The 21,953-nt window shown below is 48.1% G+C and overlaps 1 protein-coding gene across 1 annotated transcript in view; it reads right to left on the bottom strand.

Moving 5' to 3' along the window:
• The window catches only part of slc25a19 (solute carrier family 25 member 19), a 74,866-nt gene that overhangs the window by 27,085 nt on the left and 25,828 nt on the right, over positions 1 to 21,953 (bottom strand). Inside the window, 2 exon segments of the mRNA XM_072482946.1 lie at positions 17,656 to 17,839; positions 18,795 to 18,965. Of these exon segments, the coding sequence (XP_072339047.1) occupies positions 17,656 to 17,839; positions 18,795 to 18,965 (355 nt within the window).

The following is a 21,953-nucleotide window of genomic DNA, read 5'->3' as shown; positions in this document are numbered from 1 at the left end:
GTATGCCTCAATGGCTATGGACCGGTGGTCCTGACGTCAGTTATCATGAAATACTTTGAGCGGCTAGTCACGAGACGGATCAACGCCAACCTCCCAGATGGTCTTGATCCATTGTAGTTTGCATACCGCGGCAACCGATCCACAGCAGACGCTATCATTTCAATTCATTTCATTTCATTTTATTTTCATTCATTTCATTTCATCTCTCTGGCCCTACAATCAACTCTCAAACATCTCGACAACAAGGACATCTACATAAGACTGCTGTTCATAGACTACAGCTCCGCCTTCAACACCATCATCCCAACAAGACTAATAACCAAACTCTGCAACTTTGGATTTGACCCCTCCCTGTGCAGCTGGATCCTCGACTCCCTCGCCAACAGACTGCAATCTGTCAGGATAGGTAACACCGAGGCCTCGCAAGGATATGTGCTCAGTCCTCTACTGTACTCCCTATACACACACGACTGTGCGGCAAGATTCAACTCCAATTCAATCTATAAGTTTGCAGATGATACAATTGTTGTGGGTCATATCTCAAACAACGACGAATCAGATTGCAGAAGGGAGATTGATCACTTGGTTGCATAATGTACTGAAAACAACCTCTCACTAAATGTTTGAAAGACAAAAAAACTGATCATCGACTTCAGGAAGCGTAGTACGACCCCCCCCCCCCCCCCCCCCCCCCCCCATCAATGGCTCCGAAGTGGAGATGGTCGATAGGTTTAGGTTCCTGGGGGTCACCATGCCCAATAGGCTGTCCTGGTCCACTCAAGTTGATGCAACAGCCAAGAAAGCCCAACAACGTCTCTACTTCTGACGGAAGCTAAAGAAATTCGGCATGTCTGCGTCGACTCTCACAAACTTCTACAGATGTGCCATAGAGAGTATCCTATCTGGCTGCATTACAGCTTGGTATAGTAACTGCTCGGCCCAAGATCACAAGAAACTGCAGAGTGTGGTGAACTCAGCCCAACGCATCACATTCTTGTCATTCGCCCATTGATTCTGTCTACACCTCCCGCTGCCTCAGAAAGGCAGACAGCATTGTCAGAGACCCCTCACACCCAGGCTTTGCCCTCTTCCAGACCCTTTCTATCAGGCAGAAGATACAGAAGTCAGAAGACCCGCACATCCAGACATAGGAACAGCTTCTTACCCACAGCTACGAGACTTCTCAATGACTCTCCCTTGGACTGATCTGTTCCCTGTAAGAACACTATTCACGATGCCCTATGCTGCTCTTGTTTGGCCCTTGTTCCGCACTGTAACCAATCATTACTTTTGATGTCCCATTTATCCATATACTCTGTTGATTATTCTTTTGTCTACAATGTACGTACTGTGTACACTCCCTTGGCCGCCGAAAAATACTTTTCACTGTACTCCGGTACATGTGACAATAAAGTATCAATCAATCAAGCGTGGGTAGGAAAAGTCTTCCATTCGGGATTAGAGATAGCAGTGCTGGTAAACAAGCGAGTGGTGTTCGAGGTGAAGAATATAGTAGCTGATTCGGGGGGGGTGTCGTAATGGTAAGTGGGAAGTTGGAGGGGATGTCTGTAGTCCTGGTAAATGTTTATGCCCCAAATTGGGATGATATGGAGTTTATGAGGTGGGTACTGGGAAGATTCCGGACCTGGATTTGCACTGACTGATCATGGAGGGGGGACTTTAATGCGGTCATTGACGCAAGGTTGGACCAGTCAAGCCTCAGGTGGGGGAGGGTATTGGTAGTGGCGAAGGAACTGAAGGGATTCATGGAGCACATGGGGGGTGTAGGCCCATGGAGGTTTGGGAGGCCAAGGGCGAAGGAGTTTTCTTACTTCTCCCATGCGCTTCGGTGGACTCACGGTCTGATTTTTTTGTGGTAGGTAAGATGTTATTGGTGGGGGTGGTCGACTCGGTGTACTCGGCGATCGTGGTGTCAGACCAAGCGCCATATTGGGTAGACTTGCAAGTGGATCCCGGGGCGGGGGGTACTGTATGGCCTGCAGTGTGGCGGCTGGACGTAGGGTTGCTAGCGGGCGAGGGCTGCCATTCAGGGGTATGTGGAACTCAATGATACAGGGGAGGTCTCGGCCGCCTCGCTGCGGGAGGCACTCAAGGCAGTGATCAGGGAGGAGTTCATATCAATCCAAGTGCATAGGGAGAAGGAAGAGCTAACAGAGATGGCAAAGCTGGTAGGTGAGATTTTGCGGGTGGACAGGAGGTACTCAGTGGCCCCAGAGGCAGGATTGTTGAAGCAGAGGCAGAAACTCCAGATAGAGTTCGGGCTGGTGTCCATGGGGCAGGCAGTGGGGCAGTTACAAAGGGCCAGTGTACAGGGAGAAGGCTAGTGGGATGCTGGCCCACCAACTCAGGAGGCAGTGAGGGATTGCTAGGGTGAAAGAGGGTACAAAAGAACAAAGAAATGTACAGCACAGGAACAGGCCCTTCGGCCCTCCACGCCCGTGTCGACCATGCTGCCCGACTAAACTACAATCTTCTACACTTCCTGGGTCCGTATCCCTCTATTCCCATCCTATTCATGTATTTGTCAAGATGCCCCTTAAATGTCACTATCATAGAATCATAGAATCATAGAATTTACAGTGCAGAAGGAGGCCATTCGGCCCATCGAGTCTGCACCGGCTCTTGGAAAGAGCACCCTACCCAAGGTCAAAACCGCCACCCTATCCCCATAACCCAGTAACCCCACCCAACACTAAGGGCAATTTTGGACACTAAGGTCAATTTATCATGGCCAATCCACCTAACCTGCACATCTTTGGACTGTGGGAGGAAACCGGAGCACCCGGAGGAAACCCACGCACACACGGGGAGGATGTGCAGACTCCGCACAGACAGTGACCCAAGCCGGAATCGAACCTGGGTCCCTGGAGCTGTGAAGCAATTGTGCTATCCACAAGGCTACCGTGCTGCCCCTATCGTCCCTGCTTCCACCACCTCCTCCTGTAGCGAGTTCCAGGCACCCACTACCCTCTGCGTAAAAAACTTGCCTCGTACATCTACTCTAAACCTTGCCCCTCTCACCTTAAACCTATGCCCCCTAGTAATTGACCCCTCTACCCCGGGGAAAAGCCTCTGACTATCCACTCTGTCTATGCCCCTCATAATTTTGTAGACCTCTATCAGGTCGCCCCTCAACTTCCTTCGTTCCAGTGAGAACAAACCGAGTTTATTCAACCGCTCCTCATAGCTAATGCTCTCCATACCAGGCAACATTCTGGTAAATCTCTTCTGCACCCTCTCCAAAGCCTCCACATCCTTCTGGTAATGGGGCGACCAGAATTGAACACTATACTCCAAGTGTGGCCTAAGGTTCTATACAGCTGCAACATGACTTGCCAATTCTTATACTCAATGCTCCGGCCTATGAAGGCAAGCATGCCGTATGCCTTCTTGACTACCTTCTCCACCTGTGTTGCCCCTTTCAGTGACCTGTGGACCTGTACTCCTAGATCTCTTTGACTTTCAATACTCTTGAGGGTTCTACCATTCACTGTATATTCCCTACCTGCATTAGACCTTCCAAAATTTGGGGCAGCACGGTAGCATTGTGGATAGCACAATTGCTTCACAGCTCCAAGGTGCCAGGTTCGATTACAGCTTGGGTCACTGTCTGTGCGGAGTCTGCACATCCTCCCCGTGTGCGCGTGGGTTTCCTCCGGGTGCTCCGGTTTCCTCCCACAGTCCAAAGATGTGCGGGTTAGGTGCATTGGCCATGATAAATTGCCCTTAGTAACCACAATTGCCCTTAATGTCGGGTGGGGTCACTGGGTTATGGGGATAGGGTGGAGGTGTTGACCTTGGGTAGGGTGCTCTTTCCAAGAGCCGGTGCCGACTCGATGGGCTGAATGGCCTCCTCCAGCACTGTAAATTCTATGATAATCTATGAAAATGCATTACCTCACATTTGTCCGGATTAAACTCCATCTGCCATCTCTCCTCCCAAGTCTCCAAACAATCTAAATCCTGCTGTATCCTCTGACAGTCCTCATCGCTATCCGCAATTCCACCAACCTTTGTGTCGTCTGCAAACTTACTAATCAGGTAGGGGTGGAGTGGTACTGGATTCGGTGGAGGTAAACGGGGTACTTGAAGAGTTTTATAGGAGGCGTTATTAAATGAGCCCCCGACCAGAAAACGTTTTGGGTAACCCTGCAAGCTTCCTTTCATACTGTACTTTCCCCTTCTTATACAATCCCTTTGTCCTTCTTTGCTGAATTCTAAACTGCACCCAATCCTCAGACCTATTATTTTTCTTGGCCAAACTGTATGCTTCTTCCTTGGATCGGATACTATTTCTAATTTCCTTTGTAAGCCATGGATTGGCCCTCTTACCCCCTTAGCTTTTCTGCCAGACAGGAATGAACAGTTGCTGTAGTTCCCCCATGCGTTCCCTGAATGTTTGCCATTGTCTATCTACTGTCATCCCTTTAAGTAACTCTCCCCAATCTATCAAGGCCAACTTACGCCTCATACCTTCATAGTTCCCTTTAGTAACAATCAGCACCCTAGTCTCCAAATCAACTACTTCACCCTCCATCTTGATAAAAAAATTCTATCATGTTATGGTCGCTCATCCCCAAGACGTCTCATACAGCCAGATTGGCAATGATTCCCTTCTCATTACATTCCCTTCTCAGTCTAAGATGGCTGCTCTCTAGTTGGTTCCTCCACATATTGGTCAAGAAAACCATCCCATATACACTCCAGGAATTCCTCCTCTATAGCATTGTGGCTAATGAAAGGGGGATTTTAGGAGGTGAGACGTGCTCCCCTGCTGTCATTGGCGGGATGGGTGCAGTCCATGAAGATTACAGTACTCCCAAGGTTTTATTCGTGTTCCAGAACTGTACGCTTTTCATTTCAAAGGCCTTCTTTAGGAAGGTCAATGCATTAATCTCGGGGTTTGTGTGGGTGGGAAAAGCCGCTCAGGTGAAGAAGGTGCTGCTGGTGTGGGGACGTGGGGGGTGTGCTTGGGGCAGGTTGGCATTGTCAAACTTTTATTTTATAAATTTAGAGTACCCAATTCATTTTTTCCAATTAAGGGACAATTTAGTGTGGCCAACCCACCTACCCTACACATCTTTTGGGTTGGGGGGGCGAAACCCACGCAAACACGGGGAGAATGTGCAAACTCCATACGGACAGTGACTCAGAGCCGGGATTGAACCTGGAACCTCGGCGCCGTGAGGCAGGAGTGCTAGCCACTGCATCACCCTGCTGCCACCTTGCCAAAGTTAATGGGCAACAAACATAGCCATGGTAAGGAAGTGGATAGTGGGGGAGGGATCGGTATGGGAGTGGATGGAGGCACCTCATGTAAGGGAACTAGCTTGGGGGCACTGTTGACGGGGCCTCTGCCGTTCTTGCCGGCCAAGTACTCCACAAGTCCAATGGTGGTGACGGCCCTGAGGGTATGGGGACCTGAATGGAGGGAGCCTCGGTTTGGGCTCCGATTTGTGGGAATCACAGGGTTCCTGGGGTGGCGGCGGGCGGGGATTGAACGGTTTGGAGTCCTGTTTGTGGGGGCAGCTTTTCGAGCTTGGAGGGGTTAGAAGAGGAATATGAGTTGCCCAGCGGGAATGGGTTCCGGTACTTATAGGTTTGGTACTATGTGAGGAAACAGGTGCCAGATTATGCTGTAAGACCCCTGCATCCTTGTCACAATTTACCCTCCCACCTAACTTGGCATCATCTGCAAACTTTGAGATAGTACATTTTGTTCCCTCAGCCAAATCAATAATATATAGTGAATAGCTGGGGTCCCAGCACCGATCCCTGTGGTACCCCACTAGTTACTGCCTGCCAATTTGAAAAGGACCCATTAATCCCTACTCTATTTCCTCTCTGCCAATCAGTTTTTATCCACCTCAATACATTTCCCCCAAACCCATGCGCTTTAATTCTGCACAATAATCTCTTATGCGGGACTTTGTCAAACGCCTTCTGAAAGTCCAAATATACCACATCAACTGACTCCCCCTTGTCAACTGTACTGGTGACATCTTCAAAGAATTCCAACAGATTAGTCAAGCATGATTTTTCCTTCATAAATCCATGCTGACTCTGACTGATCCTGCCACTGCTTTCTAAATGTTCCGCTATAAAGTCCTTGATAATGGATTCAAGATAAATGTGCGGTGATGCATTTTAGCAGATCGAATCGGGGCAGGACCTACTCAGTTAATGGTAGGGAGTTGGGGAGAGTTATAGAACAAAGAGATCTAGGAGCACAGGTTCATAGCTCCTTGAAAGTGGAGTCACAGGTGGACAGGGTGGTGAAGAAGGCATTCAGCACGCTTGGTTTCATTGGTCAGATCACCGAATACAGGAGTTGGAATGTCTTGCTGAAGTTGTACAAGACATTGGTACGGCCTCACTTGGAATACTGTGTACAATTCTGGTCACCCTATTATAGAAAGGATATTATTAAACTAGAAAGAGTGCAGAAAAGATTTACCAAGATGCTTACGGGACTTGATGGTTTGAGTTATAAGGATAGACTGGTTAGACTGAAACTTTTTTCCCTGGAGCATTGGAGGCTTGGGGGTGATCTTATGGAGGTCTATAAAATAATGAGAGACATAGATAAGGTAGATAGTCAACATCTTTTTCCCAAAGGCAGGAGAGTCTAAAACTAGAGGGCATAGGTGAGAGGGGAGAGATACAAAATGGTCCAGAAGGGAATTTTTTTCACACAGTGGGTGGTGAGTGTCTGGAACAAGCTGCCAGAGGCAGTAGTAGAGGTGGATATAATTATGACTTTTAAAAAGCATTTAGACAGTTATATGGGAAAGCTGGGTATAGAGGGTTATGGGCCAAATGCAGGCAATTGGGACTAGCTTGGTGGTAAAAACTGGGTGGCATGGACAAGTTGGGCCGAAGGGCCTGTTTTCATGCTGCAAACCTCTAGGACTCCGAGTACCATTGGACATTCAACTCCCAGTCCCGTTCCCACTGCAACCATGTTTCAGTAATCCGCTCCAAATCATACCCATTTGTCTCTATTTGTGCCGTCAGCTCATTGACCTTATTCCGAATACTCAAGCATTTAGGTACAGGGTTTTTAAATATGTCCCACTGATTTGTCTGTCCCTTGCAGGATTTTCTTGTGCACTATGCTTTTCACACATTCTGACCTCCTTAATTAATCTCTGTTAACACTCAACCTCATCCACCAACCGTTATTCTCAGGTCCCTTACATTTTGACTTCTTACCCCCCCCTCAGTAGAATGGACAGCGAGTGGGGAGCTTGATGAAATGAGTACTGGAGGATAGAGGTCCCAAGGTAACAAGAGCATGGAGGAAGGTTCAATTAGAGGCAGAGTGTTGTGTTGGGCGCAAGCAGGCAGTTTAAAAAATAATAATTTATGGGCGTGAGCACAGCTGGCTGGGTCAGCTTTTATTACCATCGCTGCCTGCCCTTCATTTCAGAGCATTTACCAGTCAACTAATTTGCTGTGGATCTTGAGTTATATGTCGGCCAGACCAAATAAAGACGGCAGATTTCCTTCCCTAAAGGACATATCTGGAGTTGGACCTCAATGCTTTTGGGGTTTGTAGATGTGTTTCTGAAGTTTAGCTCAGGGTCAAAAAGGACACGGGCAATGCAGATCATTGTGTCTAACAAAGTAAGATGGGATGGGAAGAGGAAATACTGAACTGAGGGGAGAGGACAGGATATTAAATGGGAGCTGAACAGGTTAGCTTCAACTCAGCAATGTCAATTTGCAGAAATTTCTGGCTTAATTATCTCAATGTCAGACAAGTGGTCAGGCAAGTGTCCTGAGGGCAAGTCTAGACAGATGTTGTCAATGTAAAAAACACACAAAGATTCTATTCTACGCACTTTGGAATGCATCAAGATTCTACTTTCTGCCTACATACTAATTTGGTCAAGGGGCAGAGAATGGAATCTTGGTGCATTCCAAAGGTATCCAAACCCGTTGAGGAGGAAATGCCATTGCAGTAGAGGTGCTGGCTGAGCAGAAACACAAGACTGCACCTCAACATGGAGCAAGAGGCAGACAGAATAGCATGGATTGGAAGACCAGGTGGACCCAGCAGAGATAAAAGGCCAGAAGTGATAGCATACCATGGCAGAGTACTGAAAGGGTGACTGTCCTGGGCATTCCCAATACTTCAGACAGGAAAGAAACAAAAGGTATTTGAAACAAGAAAGTGTGGGAGAGATGAGTCCACAGCTGTGTTGCTCTGTTTATTTGGTTATAAATATGGCGGTCAATGTGATCGCCTTTCTTAATCCTAATTATGAGTATGCTTTCAGAGTCGCCAGGTATCTCTTGATACCGCCACAAGGTTCAACCCGAATACCGATCAAAGAGCCAATACACCAGTTAGTTAGTTCAAAGTCAATACTATTTATTTACACACACAGTAAGATCTACTCATGCACGACAGAACTACAAACTAAACTATCGCTAACGCCTATGCTTAACTTCGGGTGCCCACTTAGTCAGAGGAACAATGGCCGTTGTTTGAATCGGAGGCTGTTGGGTTCGAAGAGATACAGGAGAACAGCTAAGGTCGTCCGTCTGGTAGCAAGCATTGACCTTGAACTTTCTTGCTTCTGGTGAAGCTGGTGGATGGGTCTCTCCGCTTGAGAGCCAAATCCAAGAGAGCGAAGCACTCGTGGGGGGTTCCTTCTTATACTTGGAGGGGCTTTGCGCGCTTTTAGGCAGGTTTTAAACTTGGTCCCAATTAATTGGGCAGCTTCTCGATCATTGTTATCGATCTTAACCAATAAAGTGGTGGGTGCCCTGATGGCTGGGCGTGTCTTCTGTGGCCGTTGGTGTTGCTTTGATTTGTGTCTTTTGATTGGGGTACTGGCGCCGGGATGCCTGCGACAGTATCAACTACCTGAGTGTTAGTCCTTTGTTCCTCGGAGATGGGCCTTCAATACGTTAATCGACCCAGAGTTTCGATTCCGTCTGGTAACTACTTCCCAAATATACATTAATGCTCTGTGCCTGCTTGTTGTCTAGTATTGTCCACATTTCCCTACATTCTCTGTGAGCGTCCATTGTGTGTTCTGGAAATGGCCATCCCAGATGGCTACAGTCCCTCGTGATCCTCAATGCGAGGCGTGAAGGATCATATTACTGAGTCTTCTTTGTTCTCTGCCTAAGTCGAGCACCCACAATCAAGGCCAGGCTACTCTACTCTGTACTATGGATTGGAACTTTGTTTTATATAAAACTAAATTGTTTTATATACACACATTATAATAAAATTCTATGGGGCGCTATGACATTCAGGCATGCATTAAAATAAAACACGGGAACCTCTAACTATTCTTATCTAAACTATCCTTAGTCTTTACAACAGTATAAACTATACAACAGCAGCAATACATGTCTCTGCATCTTGGCGATCAAGTACAGAATTTTACATCTTAATTTTATTATAACAAACAAACATTTTTAAAAAGCGAGTGGGGGGTTTGCTGAAGTCCGAAAATAGGGGGTCTGAAGGTATATACCGGAGTGCGGGAGGCTTTCCTTCGCCATTTCCTAAGTCTCAGTGTCTGGATGACACTGCACTGTATCGCAATGACTAACAGTGCTTCTACAATGTAGGACAGGGAATACCATGTGATATATTTGTCACACCAGGTTGGTGTGTCAGTGGCTGTCTCTGGGTGTGGTGTATGGCAGGGATGGGAAACATTCACGGCCTGTGGGGTAGGGGCCAGGGGGGTCGCATCCGTGCGCAACTGGAGGGATCCTGCGAAGATCCAAACGTAGACCATGATGTCTGTCTTCATGTTCTCTTTTCCTTCTTGGTCTTCCTGTGCCTTCTGTTGTTCTGAATTTCCTGTGGACACAAGCATAATATCTGTTATTATCTTGCTTAAGATCTCATATGTCTGTCTGTCTGTCCTTTTATTACCATTTGCCCATTATAATTGGTCACCATCTGTGACTCCCTCATTTTTTTTTTTTTTTTTTTAAAACCAAAATATTTTGGGACAAGACATCAGAGAAGAAAATACTGTCACAGCGCGAGCAGTCTCGCAGCCTGTGAGAGCGATGCGGTGACTGGGCGGACAATCGCTCCGTCCAGCAGCAAAGTGTTCCATCCAAGTGTTTGAGGATGTAAATAGCATGTGGGGATAGCGACCTAAGGGTCGCCAGAAAGCAAACAAAAGAGTTTTGAACCAAAGGTTCTGAATGGGGTGCATATGGGCTGCGGCGGGGCAAGAATGGGTGGAGTCCCCGGGTAGGACGGAGACCAGTGCTGTAAGTGCACTACCCGAGCGTAGCTGACCAGATGGGGGTCCTCAGGCAGGGCGGGGACCTGTGCCGTTACTCCACTGCCTGAGCGACCGGACAAGAATGGAAATAATGTGTTCGCCGTGGATGTTGCCTTGTGATTACCTTCAAATCAGAAGAGTAGCTATGATTGGTTGTCTGCCGACAAATTAGTTCCTTTAATTGCCAGTGGGCGTTAAAAGAGTGATGGTGTGGGGCCATGAATAAACTTTAGGTGAACAAACAACATTTAACATTTACAGTAACAAACATTTAAAGTGACAAACTAACACAACAAAATCGTGCAGGCTCCATCAGAAGGACACCGTAAATCTCCCTTGGTTCCTTTTTACCATCATCTGGACACCTCATTGCTCTATAGCGAACAGAGTCGCAAAGGGGCTCGTCAGGTGGGAGTCAGACTCTAAGTCATCATCTTCTCCTGGTTGCCATACTCGTGGCTGGAGTAGCTGTGCCAAAGCTGCCTGGGGCAAATTGGGGTCCATCTCATCATTCCGGATAAGTCTATAAGAATTCTCGCGGTGCCAATGTTTCGTGTCGAGGTTGGAGGTGGTAGGGGGCAATCCATAGTCGTCGGGCGATGGGTCCGGATCAGGGGCTTTTATGTACGTGGTCTCAAAGGGGTCGAACAAGTCGCGGTGAGTGGGGCCTGGTGCAGGAGTGGGGCCTGGTGCAGGAGGGTTGGGGCTGTCGCTATCGCTGTCGCTGTCGGTGCTGGTTAAATGAAGGGAGAGGCGAAGTCGTGCCTCTGGGGGTGGAGTCGCAGTAGTGTCCGAGGATGGGCTGGACTGGTTGGGGGAGGGTATGAATAGGTCGTCCGTGGGCGGGGCGTGTTCGTCTGCTGCTGCAAGTGAGATGTGGTGTGAGTGGTTGTTCTGTGCGCCATAAGCCTTAAGCTGGTTTATGTGAAACCATCCAGACTTGCCATTGGGATAGGTGATCTTATACACGGAGGGGCTGATTTTATCAGAAATGGAGTAGGGTCCTGCAACTCTGGGGGAGAGGAATGAGATGGGTTGTATAGGGAGAGCATGACCTGCTGCCCTACTACAAATTATGTGGCATGTACTGTTTTGTCAAAGCAGACTTTACTTTGCTTCTTTCGTGTCCCAAGCCTATCAGCTGCGGTGAGCTGGGCTGCTTTTACCTTAGAGAATCTGTTGAACTGCTTTCTCATGGGTGAGGGCGGTGACTGTGGGGCTGGCCAAATCGAGTCCCAACAAATATTCTGTCCCCTTCATGGGTCGTCCGGTCATGAGGGTGTGGGGGGGGGGTGTATCCTGTTGACGCGGATACAGTGTTCCTTATGAACATTAGTGCAAAGGGAGAACTGTGTCCCAGGTGCTATTGTGCTGTTGCACCATTTTCCTTAGGGTTGCCTTGAGAGTCCTATTCATTCAGAGGGCAGCACGGTAGCATTGTGGATAGCACAATTGGTTCACAGCTCCAGGATCCCAGGTTCGATTCCGGCTTGGGTCACTGTCTGTGCGGAGTCTGCACATCCTCCCCGTGTGTGCGTGGGTTTCCTCCGGGTGCTCCGGTTTCCTCCCACAGTCCAAAGATGTGCAGGTTAGGTGGATTGGCCATGAGAAATTGCCCTTAGTGTCCAAAATTGCCCTTAGTGTTGGGTGGGGTTGCTGGGTTATGGGGATAGGGTGGCGGTGTTGCCCTTGGGTAGGGTGCTCTTTCCAAGAGCCGGTGCAGACTCGATGGGCCGAATGGCCTCCTTCTGCACTGTAAATTCTATGAATTCTCTCTACTATTTCGCTTGATTGGGGGTGATACGCAATGTGGAATTTTTGTCTGATTCCGAAAATTGTGAGGACGTTTTTCATCACTCGTCCTGTAAAATGTGAGCCTTGGTCTGACTCTATGCTGCGTGTAAGTCCCCATCTTGTAAAAATGTGCTGTGTTAGGATCTTGGCTGTCGCTTTAGCCGTGTTCGTTCTGGATGGAAAAGCTTCCACCCATTTTGTGAAAGTGTCGGTGACCACCAACACATATTTAAAACCATTCTTGCAGGGGAATTGTCATGGAATTGACAAATAATTTGGTTTCTGTCCTGGGTGGGGACTACATAAATACCTTTTTTTTTTTAAATTATACCGTCATGTGTCATCAAAGTGTTCTTGTATTTTTCGTAGGGGGCTGGGAAGTTGCCTTTTAAAACTTCCCTGAGCTTTTCGTCTTCCTTTTGGGCCTGAGCTAGATCCTGAATGTTGGTCTATGACACCTGGACCGCGTGTACTGGGGCACTCTCAGGGGGATTCCAAAAGTGAACATGTCTGGAACCTGCCTTTGCTAGGGCGTCTGCCTTAACGTTACCGGGGGGGGGGGGGGTCACCGGGGGTTTGGGGGGGGGGGGGGAAAGAACGATGGTGGCTACGAACTTTAATAATACCATATTTCCGATCTTTAGCTGTCCTTAGAATATGCTGGAGTAATCGGGCTGAGGGTCGGGGTTTTCCATCTGCGGAAACAAAACCTCTAGATTCCCACAGGGGTAGGAATTCTGTTAAACAATTACAGACATATAGACTGTCGGAATATATGTCGGCTGGGGTCGGGAACGAGTCAGGGTGCTCTACGATATACGCTACGACTGACAGTTCTGCTGCCTGTGAGCCTAGATGTCCAGGCAATTTCAAAGATATCTCCTCTAACGCGCAACCCTGCGCGTCCTCTACATATATGCCACAACCGGTAATCTTTCTACCGTTCAAAACTGTGGAGGAGCCATCCACATAAATCTTTAGGGGTGCGCCTATGTCTGTGGGCTGGGGTCTCTGGGGTGTAGTGCCTGGTTTCAGGGGAACTGACTTTGGTACAAAGGGTCCTGTGTTGCGCCTGGTGGTGAGTATTTCACACTCATGTGGGGTGCCTGCGTAATGTAAATTGTCTGCGAGGAAAGTGTGTGTTTTAGTCCTTTTAACTGTAATGTTCCGTCCTTATAAGAGAAGGGTCCATCAGGCGACGTGAATTTGGCTGACTGTGCCGTCCTTTAGTCTACCATCTAGTAGAAGTTGGGTTGGGGTGTGCTCTGTTAAAATAGTGACGGGGTTGAGTCCTGTTATGTAGGCGAAGTATTGAACAGCCCAAAAATCTGCGAGCAGGTGCCTTTCGCAGGCAGAAAATTCTTGCTCTACTGGATTGAGAACTCATGAGGCGCATGCTGCAGGGCCTAAACGATCGTGTCTTTCTTGGAGGAGCTCGGCCGAAAGGGTTTGGTCGGTGGTTGCAACCTCAATTGCGTATGGGGAGAGTGGGTCTGGGACCTGTAATGCTGAGGGCTCGTTTTAATGCATCCATGGCATCCGTGTGCTGTGGAAGCCATTCCCATGGGGATTACCAGAAGGATGTGGAGGCTTTAGAGAGGGTGCAGAAGAGATTTACCAGAATGTTGCCTGGTATGGAGGGCATTAGCTATGAGGAGCGGTTGAATAAACTCGGTTTGTTCTCACTGGAACGAAGGAGGTTGAGGGGAGACCTGATAGAGGTATACAAAATTATGAGGGGCATAGACAGAGTGGATAGTCAGAGGCTTTTCCCCGGGGTAGAGGGGTCAATTACTAGGGGGCATAGGTTTAAGGTGAGAGGGGCAAGGTTTAGAGTAGTTGTACGAGGCAAGTTTTTTACGCAGAGGGTAGTGGGTGCCTGGAACTCGCTACCGGAGGAGGTGGTGGAAGCAGGGACAATAGTGACAGTTAAGGGGCATCTTGACAAATACATGAATAGGATGGGAATAGAGGGATACGGACCCAGGAAGTGTAGAAGATTGTAGTTTAGTCGGGCAGCATGGTCGGCACGGGCTTGGAGGGCCGAAGGGCCTGTTCCTGTGCTGTACATTTCTTTGTTCTTTGTTGTTTCTTTAGGAGTTCGGAAAGAGGGGCTGCCTTTGTGGCAAAACCGTCGATGTGATTCCTACAGTAGCCAACCAGTCCTAGAAATGACCGGAGGGCTGTGACATTCTGGGGCAAGGGTAATTTGACAATGGAGTCGATGCGTTTCTGCTCGATCTCGCGTTTGCCATGGGCGATTGCTGTGCCTAAGTAAATTACTTTTTCCTGTAGAATTTGGGCCTTTTTGGGATTCACTTTACATCCAATTTGTTGGAGGAGTCCTAATAATTCGGTGAGAAGCGAAATGTGCTCTCCCTTAGTGTCGGTCTGTAGAAACAAGTCAACTACATACTGGACAAGGCAATCAGGTCGGGAAAATTTGGCTAATCCATTCGCCAGCTGTCAGTGGAAAATGGAGGGGGATTTGTGGAAGCCCTGTGGTAGGCACGTCCACGTGTATTGCTGTCCCTGGAAGGTGAAAGCAAACGCTGTGGGGTGCTCGGTCTTTTTCTGCCTACATTTGTTTAAGCCTTCTACGGGGTCTCCCTTATAGTAGCCGATCGCATCTAGGATCGCTGCATGCATTTCTTGGAGGGTGCCTCCTCCTACATTTTGTGGGTCGGGAAGGGCTGCCACGACTGAGGAGTCGAGGCTCAAAACTGTGAGCATAACTTGCTCCTTTTCATCCAGGCCTTACATGGTCGCCTGTTGTTTGACTCTTGCGAAATAATGGTGTGGGTCCGATGTGGGTAGGAACGGTGTTATGTTATCGCACGCGTCCCTTAATTGAGTGACGGTTAATGGGATGGTGTACATAAAGTCGGGGTCTCCGTCTGTTATGGCCCTACGCTGTGTGGTGACGGAGTTCATGGGATTGTGCTCTGCCTGTGCAGTCGGGGGTGGGGGTGCTTTTCTTTTCTGTGGTTTGTCCTGAGTACATGTTCCATGTACATATCTATGGGCAATCTCATTTAACTCCTGCCAATCGGGGCCATTTTCTTGGTCTAACTGGAGTCCAAATGAATTCTGGAATCCATTTTGTACAGAAAGCAGGGATTGCAGGTCTGCAATTTGCTTTCGGCATTTGGCGTGATCTACCGAGTTCTGCCTTTGTTCCGTCGTAGAACTGTGGAGTGCTCGTAGGGCTGCTTTTAAATTGTTACATTGTTCTGTAATTGCTCGACTTGGTGTTCTGTTTCTTCTCGTACCAACACCGCGCGTTGCGTGTCTTGGCAGGCCTTATCATATTGCGACTGAAAGCTGCTTAAATGGGCGAGACAAGATTGGTGTGCCCGTTTGACATCAGCCATCTCCTTGTCCTTCGCCGCTAACTGTTCTCTCAGTTGCCTGTTAACTTCTTCGTACTCACTCACGTCTCCCTCACTGTCCTTATCTCACTCTTCAATCTCTCTGCGGAGCGTCCTCACGACCTCCTCTGTGCCTCGCAATTGTGCCAAGCAGGACACCATTGCCATCGGCTTATGAGCTTTCCCTAAGCTTTTCTTATGAATCTCGGTCAGGTTCTCCCACCAAGTATGCCCTATACTTCCGGGACCTGTTTCATCGTTTGCACAGAATTCACTCCAAAGGGGCCTTCCTTTCCATTTGAGATATTTTCTAATTTCCTCTTCCCATACGGGACACTGCCCTGCTCTACTGGTCGCTGTGACCTCGAATTCCTGGGGGTTCATAAGGCGTTCCATTGCCTTCATTGTCATTTCTACTGCTATCTATGGGTTTCTACCGAATTTGGAACAGGGGGGAATAAAGCGGTGATGCAAACAATGGTACGGCTTACGCTATTTTCCGGTCTACAAAACTCCCAACAGTTTTATGCAACAAAATCTATCAAGTTTACCTTATATCCCTTGTTAGAACGCATGCAAGTAACACACTTCCGAATCTTGGAGGTTTGATCGATATTGGTCTTACGCTTGTGGTTTTCTTTTTCCAAATGGGTTTCTAATTCAAATTTGGGTTCTCTCGGTGTGACGAAGCCACTTCTAGGTCGAGTCCCGTCAGATGTCGGCAGTAATGTTGCTATATTTATTTGGTTAAAAATATGACGGTCAATATAGTCGCCTTTCTTAATCCTAATTATGAGTATGCTTTCAGAGTCGTCAGGTATCTCTCGATACCGCCACAAGGTTCAACCCGAATACCGATCAAAGAGCCAATACACCAGTTTGTTAGTTCAAAGTCAATACTATTTATTTACACACACACAGTAAGATCTACCAATGCACAACAGTACTACAAACTAAACTATCTCTAACGCCTATACTTAACTTCGGGTGCCCACTTAGTCAGAGGAACAATGGCCGTTGTTTGAATCTGAGGCTGTTGGGTTCGAAGAGATACAGGAGAACAGCTAAGGTCATCCGTCTGGTAGCGAGCGTTGACCTTGAACTTACTTGCTTTTGATGATGCTGGTGGATGGGTCTCTCCGCTGGAGAGCCAAATCCAAGAGAGCGAATCTCTCGTGCAGGTTCCTTCTTATACTTGGAGGGGCTTTTAGGCGGGCCTTAAGCTTGGTCCCAATTAATTGGGCAGCTTCTCGATCATTGTTATCGATCTTAACCAATAAAGTGGTGGGTGCCCTGATGGCTGGGCGTGTCTTAGGTGGCCGTTGGCCTTGCTTTGTTTGTGTCTTTCGGTTGGGGTACTAGCGCCGGGATGTCTGCGACAGTATCAACTACCTAAGTGTTAGTCCTTTGTTCCTCGGAAATGCGCCATCAATATTTTAATCGACCCAGAGTTTCGATTCCGTCTGGTATATTTGCTTCCCAAATATATATTCAGGCTCTGTGCCTGCTTGTTGTCTAGTATTGCCCACATTTCCCTACATTCTCTGTGAGCGTCCATTTTGTGTTCTGGAAGTGGCCATCCCAGATGGCAACAGCTGCTTAGCAACAATGTGGCCAAGGGCAGTGATTGGACAGGACAGGGTTATGGGGATAGGGTGGAGGTATTGACCTTGGGTAGGATGCTCTTTCTAAGAGCCGGTGCAGACTCGATGGGCCGAATGGCCTCCTTCGGCACCGTAAATTCTATGATAATCTATGACAGCAGGGTGAGCTTGTTGAGATGGTGAGGAAGAGCAGCTGCTTGGTCAGAGTAATACTTCCAAAGAGGGGAGGGAGCGTGAATTCCTCCATGGGAGCTTTGGAAAGTGCCACCCTGCCTGTCAGAATCAAGTGATATGGTTTCCCTGGTGTCTGCTCCCCTCGACTACTCAGGATCAATAAAGTCGCCTTGGTCTCAGATGACCGACCATAGGCTGCTTTCCCCTTTTGAGGGGGAGAGCTGACTGGTGGCACTTTAGCATGAGGATCACCACACCTCAGGCAAGGGGAAAGATCGAGAAGGTGGGGCCTTCATGAATAACCAGGACCAATGGCTCACTAGGAGATCATAACTCACCCCTACACAGAAACTCTCCTGTCTCATTTCGCCAATGCTCCAGTCAATACACACACTCTTCCTGCTGCTGGTTACTCACCCATCCTGGTCTGCCTTGGTGTCACAGCCCATTTAGAGATACTCTGAAAGATGTTATAAAAGGCAAACTGGAACCCAGCATAGGGGAAGACAGCTAAGACAGTGGGAGTGAGGCCACGATAGAACGACAGGGGTCCTTCCTTTCTGTACATGGTGACCACTGCGTGCCAGAGACTCTTGTAAAACTGTAAAACAATTATATATTATTCTCATCACAGTCCAGAGTTTTAGTATTCTAAAGCAGCACACTTACTACTAACTGCAAGAGAAACCTTCACTCCCTCCACACCCATTACTCATGCTCAAATCTAGATATCATCAACGTGCTTCTCAGCCACTGGGGAGGGGTTTTACTTAATTCTCAATTCTGTTCACCCACACAGCCCACACACAAGTGCCACATTATAGAGGATAGCAGGACTGTAAGCAAGATAGAAAACATAAACAGAGGTAATCACTGCAAAGAATTCGACAAAGCAGCACAGGTGTGAGCTGGTAAACAGTGAATACAGAACTGATATCAGGAACCAAAGAGAAAATGCTGGAAAATCTCAGCAGGTCTGGCAGCATCTGTAGGGAGAGAAAAGAGCTAACGTTTCGAGTCCAGATGACAGTTTGTTGAGATGGTTTCAAATTCCAGCATCCGCACTAATTTGCTTTTATACTGATATCAGGAAGCTCTCTTCACACACTGAGCAATACATGGAATTGAACTCCAGATAAAGTGGGAATTGAAAGCAGGACTGGAGGGTGATCAGAAGTAGAGACAGTGGCCAAGCCCCTCTTAACCAACCCAAAGTCAGAGGCTGAACTTCTGGACAGACAGCGATGAACGACCTTCCTCATCGAAACACCGTCACCTGAAATTCTGAGACCTGAAGTCGTCGTCATTTCAGAAACAAACAGTGCAAAAACTGTTTACGCCATTACCTCATCCAAATGTCCAACCTTCATGTTAAAGTCAATACATTAACCATTGAGGAGCTTCGGACCAAAATTCCAATTGGATCTTCACCCACCATTTCCAATATACAGGTGCCTTTGTTTAATTGCTGTGCCTTTTACCCCCACCACATTTACCATCACAATTATCCCTGCACCATCGCCACCACATCTTACCGCAAAACCCCATTTCCTCACCTTGGGCTCACCCTGTGCCACAAATCTGGTGCGGAGTGTGTCGAGTGGCTGCACAGTAACCGTGGCCGAACATGCTGCCAGGCCCCCGCACACAAAGTGCATTGTGGGATTCCTTGAGTCATACCGCACGGTATTGTGGACAAACTTTGTTAGAAATTCAAAACTCACAAACTGGAAGGTGAAGAAAAAAATGCTCAAATAAATTAGCCACCTGACAAAGAATTTTTTATTGAAAAATAGTTTCATTCAAATTTTCACGTTAACAATTTAATATATAAAACACATAACATTTACAAAATATAATCGACCCAAAACAAAACAAAACCTCAACCCCTGACCAACAAAGCTCACCCCCCCACCTTCCCCCTCACCCCCTAGCAATTGGCAGCAACCAGCTCCCCCAAATGCAATACAAACCCCAGGGCAGCACGGTGGCACAGTGGCTAGCACTGCTGCATCACGGCGCCGAGATCCCAGGTTTGATCCCGGCTCTGGGTCACTGTTCGTGTGGAGTTTGCACATTCTCCCCATGTTTGCATGGGTTTCACGCCCACAACCCAAAGATGTGCAGCTAGGTGGATTGGCTACACTAAATTGCCCCTTAATTAGAAAAAATGAATTGGGTATTCTAAATCTATTTTAAAAAACATCTCTGTGGAACCCCTCGCCCCTCCAAGCAAATTTCATTTCTCCAAATACAAGAATTCCATTAGAAAGCCCAGCCACACTGAGGGTAGAGAAGCTGGCCTTCACCCCAACAGGACCCGCCTGCGAGCAATCAACGAGGCGAAGGCTAAAACATCTGCCCCGCTTCCGTCTGCAAATCTGGCAAGTTGGACACCCCGAATACGGCCCCCATGGCACTCGTCTCTAAGTTCACATGCAGAATCGCCGACATGGTGCTGAAGAATGACCCCCAACTTCAGCCAGGACCAGAACACGTGTACATGATTGGCTGGGCCCCTCCCAAATATCCTCCACACCCCCAAACAACCGGCTGACCCTTGACTTCGTCAGATGCGCTCTGTGTACTACCTTTAGCTGCATCAGCCCAGCCTCGCACTCTAGGTTGAGGCATTCACCCTCGCAGCACCTCACACCAAAAACCGTCCTCCAGCACCATCTCTTGCTCCTCTTCCCATTTGGTCTGAACCACCTCCAGAGTCGCCCTATCCTCCTCCAAAACCCTCCCATAAATTGCCGAGATGACATCCTCCTCCAACCCCATCACCGACCATGCCGCCTCCATCAGCAAGGAGAGTGGTGCCACCGGAAAGGTCGGACAGACTTTTTTCACAAAATCTCACACCCGCATGTACCTGAAATTCTCCTCTCGCGGCACCCCAAATTTCACCCCAACACCTCCAGACTCACAAACCGTCCTTCTAGAAACAGATCTTTTATTTCCACCACCCTTTGTATCCATCCTCCCAGGCTCAAATCCAACATTCCCTCAAATCAGCATCAACTTCGACCCCATCCCCAACTTAAAGAGATACAAAGAACAAAGAAAAGTACAGAACAGGAACAGGCCCTTCGGCCCTCAAAACCCGTGCCGACCATGCTGCCCGTCTAAACTAAAATCTTCTGCACTTCCTGGGTCAGTATCACTCTATTCCCATCCTATTCATGTATTTGGCAAGATGTTCCAGGCACCCACTACCCTCTGTGTAAAAAAACTTGCCTCGTACATCTCCTCTAAACCTTGCCCCTCGCACCTTAAATCTATGCCCCCTAGTACTTGACCCCTTTACCCTGGGGAAAAGCCTCTGACTATCCACTCTGTCTATGCCCCTCATAATTTTGTAGACCTCTATCAGGTCGCCCACCAACCTCCGTCGTTCCAGTGAGAACAAACCAAGTTTATTCAACCGCTCCTCATAGCTAATGCCCTCCATCCCAGTCAACATCCTGGTAAATCTCTTCTGCACCCTCTCTAAAGCCTCCACATCCTTCTGGTAGTGTGGCGACCAGAATTGAACACTATACTCCTAGTGTGGCCCAACTAAGGTTCTATACAGCTGCAACATGACTTGCCAATTCTTATAGTCAATGCCCCGGCCAATGAAGGCAAGCATGCTGAAACTGCCCCCATATTTTCAGTGTGGCCACTAACACCGAACTTTCCGAATACCTCCCTGGGGCAAACGGAAGCGGCGCTGTTGCCAATGCCTGCAACCCTTACAAAAACCTGCCGCCATCTTCACCCACAAAGCATCCATCTCCCTACGCCTGCCCCGCACCTTCTCAGCGTTCGTCGCTCAGTTTGGAAGGGCCAAGCCAACTGTTGCCCTCTCTGGAGCACCGTCCTCCTAATCCTTGCTACCTTACCTGCCCACACAAACAACAAAATCAGCCTCTAAACCCCATGAAAAACATTTTAGGCAAAAAGACTAGAAGGCACTGGAAGAATAAAAAGGGTGGAAAAACAGTCATCTTAACCGCCTGCACCCGGCCTGACAACGAGAGGGGCAGGCTATCCCACCTCTGCTCACCAAATGTGTAAAGTTCAACTTACAGAGCGGAACCTGAGCCCTGAGCCACTGGCACTCCCAGATACCTAAATTGGGTTGTCGCCACCCAAAATGCCAACCCCCACCCCTGGAGACAATACCACAGAACAGTCACTTTTCCCAAATTTAACTTGAAGCCTGAAAAGGTCCCAAATCTCTGAAGCAATCCCATAATATCCCACACTGACGAGCCCAGATTGGAGATATACAACAGCATATCATCAACGTATAGGGACACTCTATCCTCCAACCCCCCTTCTCACAGAACAAAGAAAAGTACAGCAAAGGAACAGGCCCTTCGGCCTTCCAAGCCAGTGCCGACCATGTTGTCTGTCGAACCTAAAACTTTCTACACTTCCGGGTTCCGTATCCCTCTATTCCCATCCTATTTATGTATTTGTCAAGATGCCCCTTACATGTCACTATCGTTCTTGCTTCCAATACCACCTCCAACAGCTTGTTTCAGGCATCCGCTACCCTCTGTGTAAATAAACTTCCCTTGTACATCTCCTTCAAACCCTTCCCTACGCACCTTAAACCTATTTCCCAGAGTAATTGACTCTTCCACCCTGGGAAAAAGTTTTTGACTATCCACTCTGTCCATGCCCCTCATAATTTTGTAGATTACTATCAGGTCGGACCTCAA

Source organism: Scyliorhinus torazame, chromosome 18 (assembly GCF_047496885.1).
Source record: "Scyliorhinus torazame isolate Kashiwa2021f chromosome 18, sScyTor2.1, whole genome shotgun sequence".
Taxonomy (NCBI): domain Eukaryota; kingdom Metazoa; phylum Chordata; class Chondrichthyes; order Carcharhiniformes; family Scyliorhinidae; genus Scyliorhinus; species Scyliorhinus torazame.
The sequence above is the reverse complement of the archived record's forward strand: the minus strand, read 5'-3'. Positions and strand labels throughout refer to the sequence as shown.